The following is a 27,029-nucleotide window of genomic DNA, read 5'->3' as shown; positions in this document are numbered from 1 at the left end:
CTCAAAAGGGGTGGGAGGTGTCATTGGCAGGCAGGGAGGCTGGGGTCGGGGAGACAGCACGTTCACAGCACTTGAGGACAAAACGTGCCTTCAGAAGCAAACTGTAATTACACAGAAGCCTAGGAGCCCTTGCAGAAAATCACTATCTCATCTGAATCTACATCCTGTTAATCAAAGAGGTCCAAGACCTTCTGATTATCAGACTAAATATTTTTAGGCAATATCACTGAATGCCTGGAAAGACCCTTCAGCATCTGCTGAAGAAAAATCCATCTTCAGATAAAAAAGCCAAGTCCTGCCTATCACCGGAAAAATCAGCTTCACAAAACCGATAAAGGTTGGCAAAAAATTTCCCCACATGGAAGCCCTCTGCCCCCTATTTGCCTTCACCCTAGTCCTTCTCCACTCCCTTCCTTCCAAATATCCAGATTTCCAGACTGACTGTTGATTCTCTTAGCATTTGAACAAAGCATAAGGGAACGATCATAAAGTGATCCAGCTTTAGTATCAAGAGGAGGAGAGATAAATATATGGAGATGATTGTTCTCCTAAAGCAATATCAAGTGAGTAATTGAACAGAGATGAAAATAACATTTAAGTTGGGCCTATCGAACTTCCAGTCAAATCTGGCAACTTGAATGTTTAGTGAAGAACACCCTAAAAATGGCACGATGTGTCCCTTCTTGTTGTATCACAAATAGATGCATCTTTCATTCCGTTTTTTGTAATGGTAAATCTTTGTAGCTCCCATAATGTCCAGAAAAGGGTTTTATACTCAATAGGTGCATGCTAATTCTGGTACCAAGATCTGGTCCTACTTTCTGGTTATTAGACAGAATTCCTTCTCTCCTAGTTCTCTACTGGTCAGAGTGGGCTCTGGTGACGGTTTGGCTTCTTGAACATTTAATAACTGATAAATATCAGTTATCTAGTCCTATCTTCTCAATGAACTTCCCAAATCATTCTTTGTTCTGAACATGCAAATTTTTCCCACATGTCTACAATATATAAAGAGCTCCTGTAAGTCAACAAAAGACAAACATGTAATTACAAGGAAACACAATCACTACCAACTACTGAATTAACTTGTTATATCAATTAAACTTATTAATGTAAATCTGTGGAAAGGCTATATGCTTCTTATTTTCAGATAGTCCCAAAAACAGTTGGAAATAAGGATTGAACCAACCTAGCAAAATTATATGAAATTAATATCTGTGGTAATTCTTATGAGAATGCAGTGTTTGTGACATAACACCTGGAATTCTCCCCTGTAGTTTGCCAGGAATGCTCTGGTGTAATTCTACCCAGTAAAATATTACAAGACACATTTTTTTTCTTAGTATAAAAAGACCATTGATTACTGAAACACAAATATAGACTAAAAGCAAGAATCATAAATAAACCAAGTTAGCCTGTCACAGGAGACTATTGAATTGCTCAGTACCTAGACACCCATCTCTGAACAACAATTTATTCTCAGTACAACTTTAAACAAAAATCCCTTACTAAAGGGACTTCCCTGGTGGCACAGTGGTTAAGACTACACGCTCCCAATGCAGGTGGCCTCGGTTTGATCCCTGGTTGGGGAACTAGATCCCACATGCATGCCCCAACTAAGAGTTCGCATGCCACAACTAAGGAGACCACCTGCTGCAGCTAAGACCCAACACAACCAAAAAGATAAATATTTGTTTTTAATTCCTTATTAAAGCAAGATTCATTAATGTCGCCTGCCCTTTTTGCCTGATGGAATGGTGAAATTTGAGTGCCTTCAATGATTTTGTTATTCCACTCAAGTGCTGATTCAAAATCATCCTAAAAATTGAAACTTCAAATGAGAAACTTTCAACGGCTGCCTTTTATAGCCAGGGACTCAATACTATTTCCGCTTTCTCTACTTCATGGTCGTAATCACTCACTTATGATGTTTGGGACTCACATACACCTAGGTTCAACTTATTTCCCAGTGCATTCTGAAGGAGAATGTGCTCATTTCCATCAAAACCAGAATTGGATATGATTGCCATATCAGAGTTGGCGCAATTTACCATATCTTTCAGGGCTGTGAGATTTGGTCATAAAACTTCCAATGGCTGGTGTATTTTGCTCTAAAATGTGGCTATTTCTCATATCATTTTATGGTCCAGTTCACAAATAAATAATGTCAGATTATTTAATATAATGAAACCTAAGACCTACTTAGTAACCCATTTTCAAACCATGTACACACTGACTTTGCCAACATACAGCGACATTTCCAAGGGCATGAACAATTGTCACCATGCAGAATCAGAGAATTTTCATCACCTATGTCAAATTCCACAGGCTTATTCCTCTACCCGTTGAGCATGAAAATTTGCAACCAGTCCAAAAGTATGATTCAGCAAATAAAACACCAATGCCGCTCCTCGTGCAGCTTTAGCAAAGGCGACCCAGACTAGAAAAATGTGCACTGCCAGAAATGTTTCTGTTTTTAAGAACCTCCAGCCACAACTGAATGCATCCTTTAAATTGTCTGGCTTTTGTTATTGTAAACCAACCCCTCCACATTACTTTAATGTGGCGGTTACTTGAAAACATAATTGCTAGGAGTAACCACGGTAGTACACTACCGTCAAAAACAAAACCATCTTGTTTTCCCCACTCCCTGTTCTCAGTGCACCAGCTCCATAATGTATGTTGTATATACAGATCTTTGAAAGGAAAGAAAATCTTTGGGACCATACTAAGATCCCCAACTATGCTCCATCAGCTAAAGAATACATACTGAAACACAATAGCAAATGCAGCTTTTTTTTCCTGGAAGAACAATGGAACAATTTGCTACTGTTGAATCACACATACACACCCACCCCAAACATAACCACAACTCAAAACTCCACACACATGCACACACGCACACACATACACGCCCACCCCAAACATAACCACAACTCAAAACTCCACACACATGCACACACGCACACACATACGCACACACAGAGTTTGTGGATTATATTTACGAAACTCTAGTTTTATGAAAAATAAATCTAGTTCTTCTGAACCAGTGTCTGTTAACTGAAAGCAGCATGAAACCTAAAAGACACAATTGGTCTACCTCAGGAGGGAGACAGATAAGCAAATGAACCATTGCTTAACAGATTACCCAATCAAGATGAACCAACAAAATGGGTTATCGGCTAACAGATTTACTATCTAAGATGAACCAACCAAGTAATCCATTGGTTAACTAGGTACCCAACATGATGAACCCACCAAGAGGGCCATTAGTTAACAGATCAACCAAGATGAACCACCCAAGTGGTTCTGCTAATAGAAGAAGCAAACATGAGAAATCCACCAAGCGGGCCACTCTTTAACAGACAAACAAACCAAGTGAAATCTGAGGATGCCAAACACAGTTTGATCCAGAAGAGATAAAATAAAACTTCTTATTCAACAAATAGAAGCTCTTCATGGACCCAAACATACACCATGAAATCTGGAGTGGTGTGACCACCACTTGGGTCACCACACAGGACTGGAATGGATCGCACAGCTGTACTTACGAAGATTATTTATGGGGGTTCTGGTATCCATGTTCTCATAATGCTGGACATGGACCACGATGTTGAGATCTCTCTCCATGTGGTCAGTGTTGCAGTGGCCCTGTGGCCTCATGACATCTGCAAGGGCCCTGAAAGAAGAGAAAATTTAAATCTGTTCATTCAAAACAATGATTGGCACATACTTGGGCCTATGAACAAAAGACAAGACCCCTTCCTCCATGGAGCTGCCATTCTACTGAGGGGCAGAGGGGAAAAAAAGACATTAGTAAGTAAGATCACTGCAATTAGAGATTACATAAGGACCTCACGCAGAACAGTTCACATGCCTCTCACAACAGTGATGTAATAGCAGTGTTACCTACTTTATAGAGTTGCTGAGAGGATTAAATGATGAATATATGTAATATGTCTGCACCCCACAAGTTTAGTTCCCCTTTATGACTAACCCTAGATACCAACACCTCACGTACAGCAATGGTCCACTATTCCTAACAATAAGTAACATTTACTGAGTACTTACCGTAAGCCAGGCACTATACTAGTCACGTTACATACTTTAATTCAACTAAGCAGCATGTAAACATCTTATGAGGATTATTACTCTATGTTTGCAGATGAGTAAACAAAGACTCAGAGAGGTGAACTGATTCCACTTACATGAAATGTTCAGAATGGGCAAATCCATAGAGACAAAGTAGATTAGTGGTTGCCAGGGGCTGGGGGTGTGGGAGGGGAAATAGGAAGTGACTGCTAATGAGTGATGGGTTTCTTTTTAGGATGATGAAAATGTTCTAGAATTAGACAGTGGTGATGGTTGCTCAACTTTCTAAATATACTAAAAACCACTGAATTGTACACTTTTTAGTATTTTTTAATATTTATTTATTTGGCTGCGCCAGGTTTTAGTGGCAGCACGAGGGATCTTCATTGTGGCATGCGGGATCTAGTTCCCTGACTAGGTATCAAACCCAGGCCCTCTGCATTGGGAGGGTGAAGTCTTAACCACTGGACAACCAGGGAAGTCTCTGTACACTTTTTTTTAATCCTAAATATACTGAGATGGAGTGGTCTGGAAAAGCCTTTCTGAGGAGGTGATATTTGAGTACAGCCCTGAGCAGTAGAAGGAGTTGGTCACATAAAGACGATGAAAGAACATTCTGGGCAGAGGGGCAGCAAGTGCAAAGGTCCTGAGGCAGGAAAGAGTTCAGGTATCTGAGGGACAAGCAAGAAGGCCAATAAAGCTGGATTATGGCAAACAGGGGGGATAATGTTACAAGGTGTGGATTATCCATTCTCCAAAACAAAAAAAAGGCCAAGTTAACTCAGCTAATCAGTGGAGGGACTAAGATACAAATCTGAGTGTCTTTGAAATCAGAGTCCAGGCTCCTTCCTACTCTGTGCAGTAAGCAAGGCCTGAAACTCAAAGGGGCTGCAGGGAAGGAATGTTTGAAACATAGAGTAGATGCCTCCCAAACCTAATTTGCCTTTTTTCACTTTTAAACAGCCTCTTTATATGAACTTCAGGGGATCTCTGAACTCCTCTGGAATTGAATGGAAATTTTATTTGTGCGTTTTTCTCGAAGAAGAAGCCATAGATATCAACAGATTCTCTAAGGAGTCGCTCCAAAATTTCAGGATATTCGGACTTTCAAGAGGACAGCAAAGTAAATATTCAATAAGTCTATCCATGAACTCGGTCAGCACTGCCATCGGCAGATTCCCTGGGCTTCTTCTGAGTGCCAAAATTCATGCAATTCACCTAAAAGCCAAGCCATACTTTTTCCAAGGCAGCCCTTCCCAGAGCATGCAGTGAAGACAGGGATTCTTAGAGCCCGCACATCCTGGACAAGGAGTCTTCAAGATGTGGTCCACTCACTCAGGGACTGCCTAAAATAATTTGGCATGGGGCAAGGAAACATGAGAACTTCTGTGTATGGTCTTTAGTCATTAAGAATAAGAAATAAATTTAATATGTGAATTGATGCTGGAGCCCTCATTTGGAATACCCATGTCAGATGGTGAGAATCTGGAGTCTTGGACCAAGGAGGGTGGCTAGCAGTGGCACCATCATTAGGCTGCATCACCTGTATTGCAGTTATGTGCACCCCTAAAGCGGATGTGCAGGCAAAGTATCTAGTTTTACCAGGCTAACCATCACTACGTGGACATGGGGCTTAAAAATGTCCCCCATAACAAAACCACAGCTTGGAGATAATACTGATGACACAGCACAGGAAAAGGACAGATTGGACTCTCCCCTCCTCTTCAACAGCTTCTCACAAGGTTAAAACAATGATGGCCTATTCAGATCAAAATGAAGTCAGCCAAAAATAATCAAAGCTCTCAGGAAAACTATTCAAACTATGGATTTATTTATGAATGATGAGCTTCATCCTCAACACACATTAGGCTTTGAGAGATGAGCTAATGATTGCACGAAGTCAGCACCATTGGCAAGAAATTGTAAATATTTATTTCACCTTCAGCTCACTTTAATATTTCTGTTCTTATGTATGCTTTATAGTGTATCTAAACAACAAGGCCCTATTGTATAGCACAGGGAACTATATTCAATATCCTGTGATAAGCCATAATGGAAAAGAATATGAAAAAGAATATATATATATATATAAAACTGAATCACTTTGCTGTACAGCAGAAATTAACACATTGTAAATCAACTACCCTTCAATAAAATTTTAAAAAATAATAAATGCTATAGTGTACATAATTTTTGTTGGTATGTGCACATATTGGGGTGTATGCTAAAAAAATGTTACAATTAGGGATGTGTTTTTAAAAATTAGTGAATTAGTGGAAAGAACCAACTATGTACTACAAGCCAAACAAATGCCCAAGGAATTGGTATTTATGTGTGGCACGTACTTCGGGTGCTTCTCAAACTCGAATGTGCATTCAGATTACCTTCGGGGTCTTGTTAAGATGCAGATTCTGATTCAAGGTGTCTGAGGCAGGGCCTGAGATTCTGCTCAAGCTCCCAGGTGATGGAGATGCTGCTGGTCCACAGGCCACAATCTGAATAGCAAGATCCTAAAGGTAATGTCATGGTAAATTTTATGTGTCAACTTGACTGAAGAGAACAAAGATTTGGTCAAACATTATTCTGGATGCGTCTGAGAGGCTGTTTTTGGATGAGATTAACATTTAGATTGACAGACTGAGGAAAGCAGATTGCCCTCCATGGGGTGGGCCTCATCCGATCAGTTGAAGGCTGGAATAGAACAAAAGGCTGACCCTCCCCCAAGTAAGAGAGAATTTCCCTGCCTGATAGCCTTCAAACTGGGACGTCAGCTCTTCATGTTTCTACGGCTTTCAGACTCAAACTGGGACCTTGACTCTGCAGATGTTGGACCTCCCAGCTTCAATTAACATGTGTGGCAATTCTGCATAAATCTCTTCATAGATAGATAGATGACAGATAGATAGATAGATAGATAGATAGATAGATAGATACATAGATAGATACATAGATAGATCTCCTAGAGGTTCTGTTTCTCTGCAGTACCCTAACTAACACAGGCACCTTATTGAAGAAACTACACTTTTCCTTGATATCCCTTAACCCAGCTCCAAATTGTTAGTTAAAACATCGCCATTTTTGAGGTTGAAGATGATGGAATATTGGCAATTTCATAAGGTTCAACTTAGTATCACTTCACTTGTATATTTACTTGTACATTACCTGTCTCCTGCCATTTGACCATGAGCTCTGTGCCTGCACTATTTGCTGCATTCTGAGAGCTCTCTGCACAGGGCTGGGTATACCATAGGTACTCAATAAAAACCTATTGAATGAAAAAAAAAACCTATTGAATGAATATATCAATGAGCAAATGAAATGACTGAATGAGAAGATACCTTATGTCATATAAACCAGGATGTCAGGAATCAGAACTCCTATGTGCCAGGTACCGTACTAGGACACAGGTGACAGATGGGGAAGAGACTGTTAGCATCCCTGCACTCCTTAATGTGAAAGATAACGGAAGGAGACAGATAATAAACTAGTAAACTAGTAAATTATTAAGTTCATTTTAGACTGTAATGTGAAATGAAGCAAATAACATTGAGTGATGGGCTGGAGGGGGCAAGGAGGGGGGCGTTAGTAAGTAAGCCTGTGGGGTCAGGGACAGCGTCTCAGACAGGTGACATTGAGCTGAGACTTGAATGCAGAGGAGGGGCCAGCCAGAGAATTTGAGGCAAACGAACACAACAACTCCAAAGCAGCAATGAGCGTGGCATAGCTGAGGAACAAAAAGAAAAGGCTGCATCCCTTTTCTTTCCAATTACAGAAAGCAAATAAAAGACCCCAGCATTACCGAACAAAGCTCAGAGTTCCAGCATCTTGCTTCATAGCCTCCAGGGGTTCCGAGGTCTAAACTATGTCCTGACTTTTAAACACTTGAATGGGATTCCTGAGAATTTCCTCTTTTACCAGAAGCATCATTTATTTTTCAAGGATCTAAGGGCAATGGGCACCAGGTACCTTTCTGGAGTAGTGGTTATACAGGTGTAGACATTTGTCCAAGCTCATCAAACTGTACAGATAATGTGTGTGCATTTTATTGTGTAAATTAGACCCCAATAAAGTAGATTTTTTAACATCTTTATTGGAGTATAACTGCTTTGCAATGTTGTTAAAGTTGATTTTTCAAATGTAAGGACTCAGTACCCAAAGAGAAGCAAACATATTCTGCAAAGAAAAATAACTTAGACTTTTCCATGGCCAACAGTATATGCATTCATGGGCTTCTCCAGCCTGGGGAGCTGGTGGAAGCCACAAGATAACCATAAATGTGTAAGAAAAAGGGGAGGTGGAAGGGAAGCTGGAATAAGAGAGAAAAGGCAAGGGAAGAAGGGACATATATCACTTGATGCCATTTCTTTGCAAGAGACTCCAATACTCGTGAAGCATGTTTGAAAAACACACAGGACATTGTGCTACATAATTTGTCACTTGGATTTCAGATTCTGTCTGAAGGTGGGCAAAATAATGACGTGTGTTCCCTACTGGCTTCGAGTGTAGAGAGCTTCCTGCCCCAAGGTCATTTCTTACCGATGCCTTTGCCAAGGGGCTGGCCCTGCCAGGGGCAGATGCAGAAAACATGCCTAGTCTTGATCTGACAGTGGCTCCGTGAACTGGCCCTGATGTGTGCACTGTTACTTGCAGGGCATCGAGCACCTCTCTGTGATCTGCAAAGACTGAAGTCCTGCATCTCAGTGATCCAAGGCAGTGCAGCCTAGTAGTCAAGGATCCGTGCTACAGCCTCAGACTGTCTGGGCCTGAAGTCCAACTCCTCCACTCACTAGGGGCTTGTGCATCCTCTTGGAAAGCAATCTGTGCCTCTGTGAAAGGCAGACTGTCATAAGGCGGACCTCCTTGTGGTGGGACATGAAATTAAATGAGAATTTACACACAAGCTTATGGCAAAATAGTAAAATGAAGTGTAAATAGTAATAGTAAAAGCAAGTGTTCTTCAATATCACCCAGGCCATGCATGCATCTAATGTTGTCTAATGTTGCAATGCATCTAATGTTGTCATACATGGATCGTCTCTCCTATTGTGAACCTGCCACTCCTTCTGCTAAAATTAAATGCAAGCCCAGAGAGGTTATAAGGCTTGGCCAATGTCACACAGCTAAACAGTCATAGCAGAGCAAGGGCTAGACACAGAGTTCCAGACTACAACTTCACCCACTTCGGTAGATAAGGGTTAGAAAATTCCAGTAATAAGGATGATGATAAAGGGTAATAGTCACTGAGCAGTGACCATATGGCAGGCCCTGCTCTAAGAGCTTTCTAAGCCCAGTCTCAGTGAATCCTCACACAAGCCTATGCTACAGGGACCCTCATCATCCCATTTTGTAGGCAAGAACCTGAGAATCAGAGAAGTGACGTAAATTTCCCAGAGTCACACAGCTATTAAGTGGCTGAGCTGGGACTGAATCTGGAGCCATCTGACTTAAGCCCATTTCTGTTAAGATCAGCCTGATGACCTCTCTGGGGACCGCAGGTAACATAACTGAGTGAATGGGGCTGGGGGGGCGGGGGGGCGGTGGCTGGAGATTAAACCTAAGAGGGTCCTAGAGGGAACAGTTGCTGTTTGAATATGCAGGTCCAATATTACCAGACCTATCCATTTCTCAAGAGAAATCAGAAATCTGGATTTCTGTGTGAAATCTCTCAGTTTTTAAATGTTGGCAATTGGTTCTAAGTTGGTTTTAAAACACCATACTTAATAGAGACTAAAGAGATTTCACAGCCAAAGGCAGTGAGCTTTGACTGGATCCTGGTTTGAGAAACTCTAAAAGCTCTAAAAGACATTTCTGGTACATGACTGGGAAAACAGTAATACAGTTGGCTATTTGACGATGTTACGGAATTTTTGTTCTTTTTCTTGGGTGTGATACTGGAATTGTGTTATGTGGGAGAATGTTCTTGTTCTTAGGAGATCCACACTGAAGTATTCAAGGATGAAGCGTCATGTCTGCAACTTATTTTCAACTGCTTCAGCCAAAAAACAAAGGGAAAACAGAGAGGAAGGGAGGGAAGGAGAAAAGAAGGAAAAAAGGAAGGGAGGAAAGAAGGAAGAGAGATAGCAAACAGGACAAAATACTCATAATTGTTAAATCTAAATTGGTAGTTCTTAACTGGGAGTGATTTTGCCCCTGGATGACTTTTGGCAACACCTGAGGACGTTTTTAATTGTCCCGAATGAAGCGTGGGGTGGATGCTACCTGCACCTAGTGGGTAGAGTCCAGGGCTGCTGCAATGCTCAGGACAGCGCCCATAGCAAAGAATTATCCAGCTCCGAATGTCAACAGTGTAAGGGGAAGAAACCCTGCTCTAGATGAAAGATATACTGGACTTCGTGTTTATTCTTCTTTCAAGTTTTTTGTATGTTTAAAATGTTTCACAATAACAAATTGAGGAAAACTTAAAAATAAGAATACCTAAATAGAAATACCTTGCAGACCAAACAAAACAGGTCTGCATGGTTTGGTACCCATAGCTGGCCACCATTTGCAGTCACTTCTTCCAATAAATTGTGCTTGAATGTGGCAGCTGTTACAGCTGCTGAATGAGCATCTGTACAGTTCTCCCAACATCACAAGCAAGGTCCATGCACGCTCCCGGAACTGCTGTCTTTCCGTTTTTTTCAGTCCTAATCAGCCCAAAGGGAAGCGTGGGATGTGCCCAGGACTCTGAGCCTAGAAACTGACCTCCTCAAACACAAGCACACTGGTCATCAATACCAGTCAGGGTGTGACGTGGGAGCAGCACGTGCTGTTAAGTCTTTGAGAAGATACTTTCGGATGAGGTAAGAACATCCCAGTGACCCTAGCAGCTGCAGACAAAGTAAATGAAGAGGCTGCAGCCAGCAGGTTAATTTCACCTAGAAGCCACCGTATAGTCTCTCTGATGCCGAGCTTGGTGTGCTGGCCCCACCCAAGCATCCCATGGCCCCGTGCAGGCAAAAGTGGATGAGGCCACTGCCATGGCTGGGACTTGAAATGATTAACTGCATCAGCAGAGCAGGATGCGTTTGGTGAGAACTTGGGGCGGCCCCCAGCACCACAGAAATACACATAAAGGCTACACACACGGGGAAAACCAGCAATAGAATGTAAATAAGAGTCACACTGGATGAATTCATCCATCCTCAATCCTGTAACATATTCCCGAATCAAGACCACTGTTTCTCCAAGTGTGGACCACTTTACGTGAGCCATTCAGGGAGGTGGTGAAATGCAGATTTCCGAGGCCCAGACGGATGGATTTAGTATCTCTCTGGATCAAACTCAAGACTGTGCATTTTAGGAAGCTCCCCAAATTCTGACGCTCACTCAAACTGAAAACATCTGCCCCAGACACAGCTGAAACCAGGGGACTAGGGATCGCACAACTTTCTGTGTGACCTTGAGCAAGCCACCAACCTCAGCTATGATTTGCTCCTATGTAAGTGGGAATTAAATTAGCACCTGTCTCATCGCTGTGCAAACTAAACGAGAAAATGTTCACACACACACACACACACACACACACACACACACACCCCTCTAGTATAGCGCCTGGCACCCAGAACTGTGCTCAGCAAATGTTACTTCCTTTTCCTGGACAGTGATTGGCTGAACACGGTAAAGCCTGGAGAGATACACAGAAGTAAGGATGCTCAGGCCCCACCCTAGAGGCTCTGATTTGAACCATCTAGGGTGGGGCTCCCAGCAAGAGGACTCTTTTAAAAGCACTCCAGGTGACCCTAAACATCAGCCGAGGTTGAAAACTATACTTTAGGAGTTGCAAGTAAGAATCAACCATCCTTTCTCTTCAGGAGTACATACCTTCACTCCATTCTGGAATTCCCAAAATGTATGCAAGGAGAGCCTGTGTTGAGGCTCTGCTACCCCAGGACTGGGTACGCCTAGATTTCACCTCCAAGCAGACCTCTTCCGATACCTGCAGAAGAATGTGGCTGCAGCCTGCTGGGCTGAAGTAAACAGAGCTGCAAGGGGGCAGGACCAGGAAGTTGAGTCCCTGCTGGCCTGAAGCTAGCATCTTTCTCCCACAGATGCCCAAAGGTTAGCTCCCCTCTCCACCTTCTCACCTCCCTCTTCATGCCTCTCCACCCCCATCCCAACCAAACAAGGAGGAGGGCTCCTGTAAGAGCTGGTTTGCAAGGCAAAGGCTCCAAGGAGATTTCAGCAGAGGAATTAAGCCGAAAGGCAGCCTACCTATATCCCTGGGTGAATCTCCCTACCAAGGCAACAGTCTCTGCCGCAGCCCTGCTTCCGTGTCTCACTCTCACCTTAATACAGACCCTTGGCGAGGACAGTGGGGGAAGTGAAACCACCCGGCCCATGCGGTTGGCGATCGGGCACCTTGGGGTTACGGGGAGGTGGGCGGGGCCTGCTCTTGACTCTTTTTAGTAGGTCAGGCTTTCTTGAATGCCCTGGGAGCTTACTTCTGTGCCTCCAGACCTCAACATCCATCCACACCTCCCTACTGACCCAAACCGAGAGGAACTTCCTCACCTCTTCCCCCAAATTCTTCCCATCTGGAAAAAAAAAAAAAAAAAAACGGATAATCTGAGTATAAGTAGAAAATAATTACTAGTGAGGTGGTGATGTTCCTTCGCCTATTTTTGGTGGGTCTCTTTGTTGAGATTTTTTAGGCGGGCACACTGGCACCCGGAGGTGCGGGGTGTGTGTGTGTTGGGTGGGGCATGGGGGGAACACATGGCGACTCTGTTCCCCATATTCGGAAAAAGAATAAACCTGGCGCCCCAGTCATCCAGCTGTTCGCAGGCCACCCGGCGCTCTTCAACCCCGCCCGCCCGGACCTCACACCAACCCCAGGCCTCACCCCGGCCGGGGGCTGCGTCCTCGCGTCTGCGTGTTCCGCCTCAAAGTTACTAGGTTGTGCGAATCGATTTAGATACTTTAAAAAAAAAAAGCAAAAGGCAAATAGCTCCATTAATCCCAAATGCCTTCTCCCATCTGCTGAGACCTGCTCGTGCTGGGACTTGCATAATGAACAAGGCAAAAGGGGAAGTTGACGAATCAGAGTATCTGGGGGGTGAAGGCGCGCGGGGAGAAGGCTCCGGTCCTTGGAGGCCACGCCAGCCTGGGCAAGGGGGGGTAGCGCGCAGCTGAGGTCGCTGCCCCAGGCGGGGAGAGGTGGCGACTGGAGAGGGGGACGAGGGGGTTAAGGGGAGGGGTGGCGAGGTCCCAATTCCAGGGACCTGGCAGCTCGGAGAAAGCGAGGCGGCCGCTCCAAGCACAGCTTTTGTTCTCGCCCTCCCCGCACTCTCCACCTCCCTCGCCACATTTTCGCGAGTCGTACGAGTTGCAGGCGGCACACACTCCTTGCCTCCCTCCCTCCCTCCCGCACACACGCGCGCGCGCGAGCTCACACACGCCCCCCTTCCCTTTCGGGCTCGCTGGCCCCTGTTTACCTAGAGGCTAGTATCTGGAATCCGAAGGCTGGACCCCTCCCCAAAGCCCAAGACTTCGGAGCCACGGGTTCCCAGGGACTGTGTGTCACAAGCCCGCTGCAAGCCTCGGCGGGAGGGGGCGGCAAGAGGGCGGGGGAGAAGACACCCCTAACCCCCACACACGCTCGTGTCCGCACCTGTGCTGAGCGCAGCGTCCCCTCTCTGCACTCTCAGCCCAAGTTGGCTCCCCGGGTGACATACCCCCGCGGAGAAGCGAGGGTCGGGGGGAGCGCCATTGCCTCCAGGAAGGTGGAGAGGAGAGAGTAGGGAGAGCCCGGGGGGGGGGGGAAGGCAGCCCACCTGGACATGTGCTCCCTTTGGGGCCGGTGCGCTTTCTCCAGCCCCAGCTTGGTGAAGATGCCCACGAGCACCATGACGGCCACCACCCCGCAGATGATGTAAACGATCAGGTTGGTCTTGTCCTTGGTGGGGTCGTGCAGGGGGTCGTCCTTGCGCGCTGGGGGCTTGCCAGTGTTGAGCCAGAGTGGAGTGTCGTAGTTGGTGCAGGTGCTCTGGTTCAGTCGCCGCTTCTTAAACGTGCAGCAGAACCGGAAGCCACAAGTCCCGCAGCAGAAGATGAAGTCGCCCGAGCTGCAGTTGAACGGCGGGTCCCACTGGCCCATGACATCGAAGTAGCCCCGGCAGAAGTCCGGCGTGGGCGCCCGGGTCGGGGGTGCGTCCGAGACCCCCACGCCCTCACCGACCTCTCCGGAGGCGGCCCCCGAGCGGTTGCCCCCCGCCAGCACCACCACGCCGCCCAGCTGCGCCAGCTGCCCGTGCCCCGCTCGCTCCTGCGCCCGGCACACGCGGGCGCACAGCTCGGTGAGGAAGCAGCCGAGGAGCAGCCGGAGGACGCGGCGCATCGTGTTTCCCAGCCCGGGCTCGGCCGCTCGGCCGCCGCTGGAGCCGCTGCAGCCGCCTCTCGAGGCGCGGCCGAAGCTGCCGAGGCTGCTGCCGGGGGCTGCGAGCCGCCGCGGGCCGCACATGCAGGGAGCGGCGCGGGGCGCTCGGTGGTCGGCGGCCACTGCGCTCGGCTCAGCCCGCGTTCGCCTCCAGCGCGCAGCGCGCCGAGGGGCCGGTCGGGGAGGAGCGCGCCGGCCGGGCGGGGGGAGGAGGAGCGGGGGCAAGCGCGGGGTGCAGGTCCGGATGGCCACAGGGGGAGGCGGGGGCCGGAGAGCAAGGGCGAGTCGGTCTGTCCGCGCCTCCCCTCGGCCGGCGGCTCTGCACTCGCCGCCTCGCGCCCGCTCGCAGGATCCCTCTCACCTCTCCAGCTGGCCAAGTGCGCCGGAGAGAGCTAAGCAACACTTGTGGAATGAAGGGAGGGCAGGAGGGAAGGGGGAGGGGGAGGAGGGCGGGCAGAGGAGGCGCGGGGGGGGGGGGGCGAGGGGGCGGGAGCGAGCTGGAGAGGGGCGGGGGCGCGGGAGAGGTGACTCGGGCTGGCGGGCGCCAATTGGGGGGCGTGCAGAGCTGAGCCTGGCTGGCGGGCGGAGAGGAGCGAGCTCCGGCAGCCGCAGAGGCTGAAGCACAGCTCGGATTTCCCGGCAGGTGGAAACGGCTGCGGGACCTCCCGCGCCCTCTCTGGAGGGGAGCCGCGGCTCAGACCTGTTCCGGGCGCAGAGGCGGCTCCGCCCGGGGCTTTTTCCCGGGAGCGTGCGCAGCAGCTGCGGCTGGAGTCGGCCCACTAGGGAAGGGGTGACTCGAAGGGTTGAGGGACAGGCCAGGTAGCTTCCACTCCAAGACAGACTGGGGCGCAGTCTGATCAGGATCACCCCTCCCAGGTGGCGCGGGGCCGCCCTGCCCTTTCCCCGACTGTGCCCTCCAGCCAGAGGCGCCACCCTTTTGGCTCAACTCCCGGGGCCCAGGCGAGGACCAAGGTTGAGCTGGGAAGGCCGGTGGCAAGCGCCTGGGCCCGGGGTAAGCACCCCCGGGAGAGGGGCTCGGGATGAACTAAAGTCAAAGAAACGCAGGGGTAAGGTGAGGAAGCGGCCAAGGCCGAGGCAATGGCCTGTCCCAGAACGTCTTTCCTTGGGACTCTCCCAGACCCCTAGACCTGCCACTCTGTCCCTCTTCGCCGTCGCCGCCTTCCCTGCGCTCCACGGGAGGGCACACCAAGGCGCCGCCTCGGCGCGCCCAGATCTGGTGCAGCGCAAGGCCTTGGCGCCCGGCCTCAGCTGCCCTCCGGTACCTGGAGCCCGCGCGCATCGGTCTCCCGGAGCCGGCTGGTCCCTGTCCCCACCGACCCTCCACGTCCCTTGATATCCTCACCGGGAGCTGCCGAGCCGGGCCTTGCCTCCTCGGCTTTCAGTCTCCCGTCGCCAGTCAGTGTTTCCAAACCTGCCCTCTCTCAAATCAGCCGATTCCAGCCATCCGTCGGCCCTCTCCCATTTCTCCCACTTCTTCCTCTCCTCGGCTTGAATTTGACTCCAGTAGCCCCTAAAACAGGATTTGTACCAAAGCTGCTACACCAAATTTAGATCCCCACACGCCCCTGCGTTTTGTTTTTTAATTGCATTAACTAAGTATACACTTAGCAGTAGGCTAGGCGATTTGCAGGGAAATGTTTCCACCACCCTTCTCTCCATTTGGCTGCAGTCAAGGGCTTCTCAGGGCATTTTCAAAGAACCAAGAGCTTGGGCCACATATAAAATGACATACGGCAGAGGTGGGGGTGTCCCCTTAATTGAAAAAGCATGGGGTTTTATTGGGACTCCGTTGCAAGTTTTCTCAGAATGAGACGCAGTTCAGCTAATTGTGCCTTCTCTTTGAAGAAACGGTCACCTACTGTCTCCCCCAAAGACTTGCAGAAATGACCCTATTCCAACAAAAACACACCAGGGCAATACTGATAGAATGTATCCAGGGGTGTACCAGCCCTGGAAGACTCACTGAATTATGGGCTGTATCATGTACTAAAGCCATCAAGACGAGGCACGAGATTGTGTAGTCTGAACTCATCGGATTCATCATAATGGGATCCCCAAAACAGGACAGTGTGGACTGTCTGTCCACCCACACACACCAGCACTGTGTAAGTCTCTACAAACACAGGCATTGGTGTGGGAGAGCTGACCACAGCTGACGTTTATTCAATGCTTGTAACATACCCACTAAGCTTGCTTGTTCTAAAATCACCTCCTCGAGGATGCTTAGAGCGGTGCCTAGCATCTAGCAGACAATCTGGGAATATTTGCTGAAACATTGAATGACTGACTTCATTTAACTCTACCCTTTAGGTAATCTTACCAAGCTCACACAACAGAGGGAGAGACTGAGGCCCAAAGCAATTAAACCAGGTGCCCAAGGAAGCACAGCAAGGAAGTGCTGCCGTTGGCATTTGACCCAAGAAATTTGACTCAGGAGCCTATGTTCTAACCACCGCAGGTAGCGCCTTCCTAAAATAGGCCTCCAGACTCTCCATCCACCTGACATTATGGGGTTTTTTTTTTCTGTCTTCCCACATTGAAATGTAAAGTCCACGGCAGAAAGGGCCTTGACTCTCACAGGGTCCCCCAGCATCTCGAACAATGTGGATACGGGAAACACTTGAAAAATATGTACAGGCTGTTTTAATGAACTAAGACCTTTTATGCAAGACCCTGTCTTAAACTGAGAGAGGAAAGGAACACCTAGGGCTGAGACAGATATGCAGAGGGGTTGGGATATTTCCACATACTAATTCAGAATTAGGAAGTTCTGCTCCAGCATGTTTGCAACAGTCCAGGAAGCTGAGGCTCAAATAAGGGCTTTGTCCAAGGTCATATGGCCAGCAAAGGGGAAATGCACAGCTGGATGCAGAGTGCCGGGCTCCTAACCCCAGGTCTCCTGCCATCCTACCCCACTGCACCCCATGTGACTCTTCCCAGCAAGCATCACGGCTGAGAGCTGAGGGCAACGAACCACTGAGGGCTAGGTCACAGACACCTTCCCGCAAGAGTTGGGGGTTTGAAGGCCCTTCTAAATTTGATTTTTTTAAAAAAGAACAATCTTAGCGAAAAGAGACAAAATCTAGACAGAAAAGTCCATTTCAGAATCTGCCTCCAATCTCTGTAAAATATTGCCTGTCACCAGGACATTTGAGTCTGGTCCTCAGAGGAGACTGGCTCTGGCGGCTGCTCCCGGCTTTAATTAACAGAGACTGCCCCCTGTTTGTCACAGGGAGAGTGCAGGGATCTTGCTTTGGAAAGTAGCGGACCTAATCCACTCTGCGTGGCTTATTTACCACATTCCATACCTGAAGCCCCATAAGCTTTGCCCAAACCAAATTCCCTTCCTGCTCCCGCCGGCCGTGGCTGTCACTGCCCCCTGGAACACTGCCCGAGCCTATTTCCCAAGAATTTGAAAAATATTTAGAAGAGAGAGGAATCATCTTGGTTCCTTTTACTCCTCAAAGGAAAAAAGTTGATTTCCTCTGGGTATGTCAAGTCAGTAAATAGATTCATTACTTCGTACTAGACGTGTGATTATTGGGAACATGCCCCCATTTGGAACATGTGATTGAGAATATATTTCTTTCAGGGCTTTGGAGGCTGGGGGGTGGGGGGGCATTTGAAACACCTGGCAAGTTAATGGAAGATGAAAAATCATTAGTAAATGCCACCCCCTACCACTACCCAAATGAATTCGTGCACACGTGTTGAAATTAAAATGTAGCTTTTAATGAAAGTGCTTTCTATGAAAGACATGATAACATTATTATTTACAACACAGGGGCTTTTAATATCTAAAGAAGAATCTCATTGGCTCTAGCCTTAATTATGTCAGACTGCAGTGCATGTAACAGCGAGAATGCAATTGTACTCCCCAACAATTAGGGGAGACAGCAATGCAACGAAGGATGTTCGCTTACCAGGACTTGCAATCAATGTCCAGAAGCAGCTCAACAAATTAGATTATTTGCAGCTGTGGCCCTCACTCCAAGGAGCTGTTTGTTAATTGTCCCATCAGGTGGTCCTTAGGGCTTCAAAGCAGTTTCTAAGCAACTGTTAGCCTTGAGAAAAAATAAAAGAGTTGAAAGAAGCTTTAGTTTATAACCTCAGGGAGCTTCCCCGGTGAAATTCGAAACTGGCCCATCTCAGGAGAGAGGGAAGAAAGAAGCAGCCACTCCAGATTGGCAGAATTAATAAACAAGGGAACTTATAGTAGAGTTTGTCTTGGGCGGCTGCAAGAGGAGTAGATCTCTGCACCCATCTGCCAGAATCTTAACAGTTTATTTAGGCTTTTGCCTCCTTGGAACAGCTTCTAGTGAGGGAACAGTGGGTGGAATGTACATTTCAAGGACAGAGGAGGGAGAGAGGAGCCTCAGATTGCCCAGGTCCAGCTCTCTGGTTAATGGGTGGTCACATCCTCTCGAAGACTTTCCCCGACAGAAGCCAAAATGTAGCTAGTACCTTGCCAGCTTCAAGCAACACACTGATTTGATGTATTTTAGTCTCTTGTTCTGAAAAGATAAGAGAAGCCTTATAAAAGAAGTGAAGTGGGTCTGCAGTAGGGTTCTCTAAGACTAGAGGTGGTGTGTGAGATGATTTTTGGTGGTACCCCAACAAAGATTTTTTAAACAGTTTTATATTTGTTGAGGAAAAAAATGCACAACCTAAAAGCTGAGAATTATGTTTTATTTGGTTGGACAATCTGAGGACTTCAAGCCAGGGAGACAGGACTCTCAGACCGCTCTGAGGGACTGCTCCAAAGAGGTAAGGGAGGAGCCAGAATATACAGGAGTTTTTGCAACAAAGACCAGGCAGTCGGAACATCAAAAGATTACTGTTAATTGGGGACTTTTCTGGTGGCACAGTGGTTAAGAATCCACCTGTCAATGCAGGGGACACAGGTTCGAGCCCTGGTCCGGGAAGATCCCACATGCCACAGAGCAATTAAGCCCATGCACCACAACTACTGAGCCTGCGCTCTACAGCCCGTGCACTACAACTACTGAAGCCCACGTGCCTAGAGCCCGTGCTCATCAGTGAGAAGCCCCCGCACCACAACGAGGAGTAGCCCCAGCTCACCACAACTAGAAAAAGCCCGCATGCAGCAATGAAAACCCAACGCAGCCAAAATTAATTAAAAACAAATTACTGTTAATTAAAGAAAACCAGATATCTCAAGTTAATGAATTTAGCGCTTTTCTATGTCTGGGAAGATGGAAGAGTCTGGGCTCACTGAAATCATTCTTTTGATACGCTCCTCAGCTACCTGGGGCCGGAATCCTGCTTTTCTCCACTCTGAATCCCCTCAGGGTGCACCGTTTGAGTTGACTGCAATGGCTAAGGGCTTGGCAGTGGGCACCCCATTTTACTCCATCCTGAGTTCCTTCAGGGCTGGTTGTCCAGGAAGTCTGTAGTGGCTTGACGGCTGCAACGTCCTTTGTTTACTGACATGGCAGGCAACATTTTTTCACTGACATATTTATTTCAATGTGTATCAGAAAAAAATGACCTATCAAACACATGGCTTAAATGTTTAAGATATAGTTAATTCTTTCAAGTACAACAATTTAAAGTCAATTTTTTAAAAATAATAAATATAGTATTTATTAATGAAGTGAAATACGAATAAAGAATATAAAGTGGCTGGTACTGAAAACCAAGGTTTAGGAAGCTTCGGCTTTAGCAACAGGACGGGGTTTCTCAACTTCAGCACTGCTGATACTTTGGAGCGGTTAATTAATTCTCCATTGGGGGGCTGTCCTGTGCACTGTAGGATGTTTAGCAGCATCCCTGGACTCTACCCACTGGATGCCAGCAGCACCTCCTAGTTTTGGCAACTTAAAACTGTTGACAAAACATCCCCAGGGGGCAAAACTGATCAAGAACCACTGAGTCTTGCCTATGTTTAAATCCCGGCTCCTTCTCAAATGAGATTATGACCTCGAATAAGTCACTTAAGCTCTCTAAGCCTCAGTTTCCTCATCTATAAGATGGGGATAAGAATGGTGCCTCTCCCCAGGCATATTACATACATTCCATACCTTGTGTGGAGAGATCAGCGCAGTGAAAGTAACCTTACGTTGACCTTAAAAGTAAAGCAGCCAGTTATTTTACCAGCAAAATGCGTTAATTTGGGAATATCAGAATTGCAATTTGATACAAGCGAAAGCTCTATGCAAGTCCAGCAAACAAAGGAGAGGAGTGTTATTTTATAGCGAAAAGGAGGAAGTTAGGATTCGGTGATTGGAACAAAGGTCCCCTCGAAGGATCGCGAGATTCAGGGTGGTGATGGCTTCCCATTGGCTGAGTTTGGACAGTTCCCATTGGCTGGGCTTGTTGCTGGGGTTGGGGGAAGAAATCTTCCTTCCTCCTGCTGGGGTAGGAAAGAAGTGACATCTTCAGGCTGGGAATGCAAGGTATGTTTCTTTCTGTTGGGGTCTGTAAGTGAATGGAGTGGTAGTGCCTGAGAGTTCCCCCTTCTGGCCTCCAGACTCCATTTTATTTGTTTTTGTTTTTGTTTTGCGGTACGCGGGCCTCTCACTGCTGTGGCCTCTCCTGTTGCGGAGCACAGGCTCCGGACGCGCAGGCTCAGCGGCCATGGCTCACGGGCCCAGCCGCTCCGAGGCATGTGGGATCCTCCCAGACCGGGGCACGAACCCGTGTCCCCTGCATCGGCAGGCAGACTCTCAACCACTGCGCCACCAGGGAAGCCCCAGACTCCATTTTAAATGAGGTTTCCATTATTCAGTTTCACACTTAGCAGTGAAACACTCACTACAGTAAACCTCAAGAGTCTACAATGTGTCAGGCACTGCACTGGACACTGAGGAGACAGATGACTGAGACAAGATCTTGCTTTCCAGGATCACAACATCTCCAGGTTGAGATAGAATATAGAGGCAGGGCAGAATTTTCCTGGGCGTGCAATCTGTGCAGCCTTACAGAGACCCATGCTCCGGAAGGCTCCATGCTTGATTTAATGCTCTACAGTTGTCTTCTTGAAATTCCAAATGATTTTTGAACACGTGGTCCCACCAATTATGTAACCGGTCCTGTGTATAGGTAATGCAACTCCAGCAGAAACAGAGGTCAAGCTTATGGAAGCTTAGAGGAGGATGTTTAGCTCCACCAACCCAGGAAAGGAGGACTTCCCAGAGGTGGTGACATTTGAGTTAACATTAAGTTAACTTAAGTTAAATGTGTGTAAGCATTCTCAGAAACATAGCAGGCAGAATTTTGGTAGACCCTCTTTAAAAGTAGTTCTCAAAAGCTAGTCCACAGAACAATACCAATGTGTGTCGAGGTTTTCACTAAGCCATAGAAAATTGAGAAAAAGTAAGGCTGATGAAATGTGTTCAAAAACACCTCTTTTAATTGTTATATATTCTGTTTGTATTAAAATTTTCTTTCTAAGGTAATGTTGGAGTTACTCCATGTTAGTTTCATATTTATATAGTGTGTGTGTGTGTGTGTGTGTGTGTGTGTGTGTGTGTGATTTTTAAAATATTTCTTACCAGAGAAGAATTGGAAACCTATCCTTCCCAATTTTGGTCATTTTACTATAGATGAAATCCCAGAGGCTGGGACAACTAATTTAAAAACATCACAGTAGCTTCTGTTTACAAGTAAAGTGGTAGGTTGAAGCAATGATCTGAATAATTTAAGTCCATCCAACTATACTTGTGAAATCAAAATAGGTTTTGGAGTCATGAATTTTCCAGCTAGCTACATGGGTTAAAACAACTAACTTTAACCCTAGGAATCAACTGAGACTAGATGAAAAACCCACAGCTGTTTACTCCCCAGACCCTCTCTCTCTGCTCAAATACCTATAAATACAGATTGTATTAGTTAGTTTTTAACATGTAACAAATCATCCGAAAACTTAGTGGCTTAAAACAACTGCTATTTATTTAACTAATAGTTCTGTGAATTGGAAACTTTTAAATTGGCTTCAACTCAATGGTTCTTCTGGTCTTGGCTGGACTCACTAATGGATTTGCTATTAGCTGCCAGGTCCTCAGGGTGCTGGTTGGTCTGGGACAGCCTTCAGCTGGGAAAGTTCCTCTCCATCCCATGAGGTTTCTCATATGCCATCAGGCTAGCCCAGGATATTTCACACGGTACCTGGGCAGGTTTCCTTTTGAGAGAAGGCATGAAAGCCCTACTGAGACCCGGGTCGGAACAATCACACCATCACTTCTGCCACATTCTGTTGGCTCAAAGCAAACCATAAAACCAGTCCCTAGGGCTTCCCTGGTGGCGCAGTGGTTGAGAGTTCGCCTGCTGATGCAGGGGGCATGGGTTCGTGCCCCAGTCCGGGAAGATCCCACATGCCGCGGAGTGGCTAGGCCAGTGAGCCATGGCCGCTGAGCCTGCGCGTCCGGAGCCTGTGCTCCGCCACGGGAGAGGCCGCAACAGTGAGAGGCCTGCGTACCGCAAAAAAAAAAAAAAAAAGTCCCTATTCAAGGTGTAGAGAAATAGACTTCTTCTCTTGATGGGAAAAGCTGCAAAAAGTCACATTGAAAAGGGGCCTGCATACAAGGATGTGTGAATGACGGCAGCTATTTTTATATCAACTGTCTCAGTCTGTTTGGGCTGCTATAACAAAATACCTTAGACTAGATGGTTTCTAGACTACAGAAAGTTATTTCTCACAGTCTGGAGGCTGGGGACTCTAAGATCAAGGCAGGAGCATGGTCACATTCCGGTGAGAGCCCTCTTACCGGTTCATAGCCAGCACCTTCTCATCGTATTCTCACATGGTGGAAGAGGTGGGGGGATATCATTTGTATGAACAACAATCCCATTATGAGGGCTTCATGCTCGTGACCTAAGCACCTCCCACAGGCCCCACTTTCTAATACATCACATTGGGTAGCTGGATCTCAACATATGAATGTGTTAGGGACACAAACGTTCAGACCACAGCATCAACCTACCACATATATCAAATCCCATTACTACTAACCACAGTAGACTTAAAAATCTCCATATCACCGAGATTGCCCAGCCAACAATATTCAAGGAGAAACTTATATACATGAATTGTGCTGCAACCAAATAAGCAACAGTCACATAGAGCTGTGTTTTCACCTACATGTTCCCTTGGACATTTGAAAGTTCAGTGCATCAATGCCCAGCCATGTGTCCAAACCAGTAAACTGGAAGGTCTTTAATACCAACTTTTATTTCAACTTCCATGTCCTATTAATCACCAAGTTCTGTCAATTCTCCCTCCTAAATAAATATCAGATCCTTCCTCTCCTTTCATCCCCATTGTCACGGCTTCAGTTCAGCCCTCATCACTTCTCACAGTGACAATTACACTTGCCCCTAGTTTCACCTAACCCCCTATGTCCTCGTCCTGAATCCAACTGCCTTTCATTCACTTAACAACCCTTTATTGAATGATCACTTTGTGCCAAGCACTGTGCTAGGAACAGGCGGGTACAAGAAGAAATAAGAGAGACCCTATAGTTTGGTAAACAAAAGAAGCAAGAAAACAAATTTATTAGTCAGATTAGGTCATCTGCTATAACACACAAACCCAAGATCTCAGGGGCTTAACATAGTAAATGACGACTTAGGAATCCAAGTCCCTCCCGTGATGTAGCGCCACCATTCTGAAATCATTTACTTTTAGCCATGTGGATACCATGTGGAGCCATGTATGTGGATGAAAGAGCAGAAAGATTGAGTGAGGCAATTTATGGCCATGCCTGAATGGGGCATACATCATTCCCACCATATCTCATTAGCTGAACTTGATCACATGGTCCCAACTTAAGCACAAAGGAAGCTGGGAAATGTAGTCTTCCTATGCGCTCAGAGAAAGAAAGAGAATTGCTCAGTATATAACCAGTCCTTGCCTCAACAGATCATTGTAATACGTGTAATAGATGTTACGTGGTTGGAAAAGTATAGCATCCTGTGGGAGCCAGGGGAGGGGTTAATACATTTAATATATCCTGGGATTCAAGAAGGTATGGTGGTAGACTGAATAATGGCCCCCAAAGATATCCAAGTCCTAATCCCTGGAAGCTGAAACCCAGTACTTAGCAAAAGGGACTTTGTAGATGTGATTAAGTTAAGGATCTTGAGATGGAGAAATTACCCTGGATTATCCAAGTGGGCCCTAAATGTAATCACCAGTGTTCTTATAAAAGGGAGACAGAGGAAGATTTGACTACAGAAGAGGAAAAGGAAATGTGATGACTGATACAGAGATTGGGGTGATGCTCTTTGAAGATGAAGAAGGGTCCACAAGCCCGGGAAGCTGAGAAAGGACACTTGAAGCTGAAAAGGCACGGGATAGATTCTCCCCTGGAGCCTCCAGAACAAATCAGTCCGGCTGAAACCTTTATTCTAGCTCATTCAGACTCAGTTTGGACTTCTGGCCTTCAGAAAAGTAAGAGAATACATTTTTCCTGTTTTAAAACATTAAATTTGTGGTAATTTGCTACAACAGTAAGAGGAAACTAATACAGGCAGTCATGCCAACACTGAGTTCCAGATAGGTATCACTCATTAATGAGTTAGGCAAAAGGACAGGAAGGCAGGGAGGGGGTGGAGGTTAAGGCCGAGAGGTAGCCAAGGTCCAGATCTAATAGGATTTGGTAAGAGGGTTGAATTTTAAGGGCACTGGGGTGGCCTAGAAGCAGGTGTGACCTGACAAGATTTACATTTTTGAAGGATGACTCTGCCTCCTCCTTGGAGCACAGACCAGGGGAATCAATGCTGGAGATGGAAATCAGTCATTTGCTTTATTCCAGAAGAAAAGTAGAAAGGCAGTAATCCAGGGTCATGGCAGAGGACTAACTGAATATGTAGGTGGACTCAGTAGGAGTTTGTGATGGACTTCCTGGGCTCCAACTGTTGACCAAGGGCAAAAGGGACATCTCCTCCATCAGTATCAGTTGTACCAACTCTGATGACCAATATTATCTTCAGAGGCCCTAACCAGCTTAGCCACCTATTCAGGACACAGATGAAACAGGGAGGACTGAAGGAACAGGGAAAGTGCCTAGGAAACCCAGGTACTAACCCTTGGATGTCCTCCCCCAAATCCTGTTGCTTACCAGGTCCACCATGCCCTTTGTAATTTGAGTAAAATAGTTCAAATACCATCTCCATACAATGGGAAATCCAGCATTAATCCCCACCTCCACCCCGCCCCATGATAAACAGGGATTGATATTTCTCCTAATCTCTTCTGACTCTGATTTCCTGCTTCTGCTTGTACAGTTTTGCCTTACTGATCCCCAGAATGTTAAATATATATATATTTACACACACACACACACACACACACACACACACACACACACACACTTTTCAAGATATAGTAAAAAAAAAAAAAAAACCAAGGCAAAAATAAAAGCATACTTACTGTTAGAATATATGGACCATTTCTGGAAAGATATACTAGACACAGTGGTGGCCTCTAGGGATAGGAACTGGAAGGGAGGAACAATTATTATACTTTCCTCCTTATACTTTTGTGTACTGTGTTTTAAACCATCTGTATGCTTTACCTATTCAAGAAAAGTAATCAAAGTGTGTTAAAAGGAAAGAAAGAGGAGGAATGGATGAGGAGAGATGAAAAGAAAAGAAAGAGCATCGGGCTTCCCTGGTGGCGCAGTGGTTGAGAGTCCGCCTGCCGATGCAGGGGACACAGGTTCGTGCCCCGGTCTGGGAAGATCCCGCATGCCGCGGAGCGGCTGCGCCCATGAGCCATGGCCGCTGAGCCTGTGTGTCCGGAGCCTGTGCTCCGCAACAATAGAGGCCACAACAGTGAGAGGCCCACATACCGCAAAAAAAAAAAAAAGGCATCAAACATCTCAACAGTAGCAACCACCTGAGTTCCGTTCCTAATGCCTCTCTGACCACAGATCCCTGACCTTGACCAAATCATTTCCCTTCTTTGGGCCTCGGTTTTTTCCTCTGGAAAATAGGTCAGCAGAATTTGATGCTCTCCAAGGTCCCAACTCCAAAAATTCACCAGCAGAGCTAATTGCTCTGGCAGAACTTTCAAATTAAAGCAGTAATTGTGCTGGCTTCCCACAGCCACCTATGATGGAACCATCATAATATGAAATGACCTTTTCTTTATTAGAGTCATCTTTGGAATCTGGAGCCTTAAAAGGTAGAAAATAAATCATAAATAATATATTTGCAAATCCTGTAGAATAAGGATGATTTTTTTTTTTTTCCAAGAGGCACCTTTGAGTGCCTGACCAGCCCTTGACCCTCTTCAGAGAAGTTTCTGCTTTCCTGCCCTCTGTAACCTGGTCAGAGATGGCCCCAGATGCCCGACCCAGAAGGATCCAGTCAGTTATAACGCTGCCCAAAGCCAATTAGATTCCCCCTCAAGAACTTGAACTAAGAAACATAGATTGGGGGAGGATGCAGGTGAAGAGGCCCATTACGTGAATGCTTAGCAACCAGATTGAAAGTAGCATGAGGGCAGAGATCGTGACAGTCTCATTCACTGCTACAGGCCTGGGGTCTGCCACCATTCTGGCATACAGTA

The 27,029-nt window shown here is 46.5% G+C and overlaps 1 protein-coding gene and 1 long non-coding RNA gene across 3 annotated transcripts in view; both read right to left on the bottom strand.

Annotated features, from left to right (window-relative positions):
• The window catches only part of SHISA9 (shisa family member 9), a 293,564-nt gene extending 278,708 nt beyond the window's left edge, over positions 1 to 14,856 (bottom strand). For both annotated transcript variants that reach the window (XM_049699770.1, XM_033428780.2), the window contains exons 1-2: positions 13,869 to 14,856; positions 3,552 to 3,679 (exon numbers count right to left, since the gene is read on the bottom strand). In XM_049699770.1, the coding sequence (XP_049555727.1) occupies positions 3,552 to 3,679; positions 13,869 to 14,554 (814 nt within the window). In that variant the 5' untranslated portion in view covers positions 14,555 to 14,856. The remainder of the gene's footprint in view (positions 1 to 3,551; positions 3,680 to 13,868) is intronic.
• A 3,576-nt stretch (positions 14,857 to 18,432) lies between these two features.
• On the bottom strand, positions 18,433 to 23,233 carry LOC125961517 (uncharacterized). The gene is made up of 3 exons (XR_007472314.1): positions 23,110 to 23,233; positions 18,956 to 19,005; positions 18,433 to 18,555 (listed from the first exon to the last, which is right to left on the bottom strand). It is a non-coding gene; the product is annotated as an uncharacterized LOC125961517 (long non-coding RNA).
• Between the last annotated feature and the right edge of the window lie 3,796 nt (positions 23,234 to 27,029).

This window comes from Orcinus orca, chromosome 16, assembly GCF_937001465.1.
Source record: "Orcinus orca chromosome 16, mOrcOrc1.1, whole genome shotgun sequence".
In the NCBI taxonomy this organism is placed as follows: domain Eukaryota; kingdom Metazoa; phylum Chordata; class Mammalia; order Artiodactyla; family Delphinidae; genus Orcinus; species Orcinus orca.
Note: the sequence above shows the minus strand (reverse complement) of the source record. Positions and strands in the feature narration are given on the sequence as shown.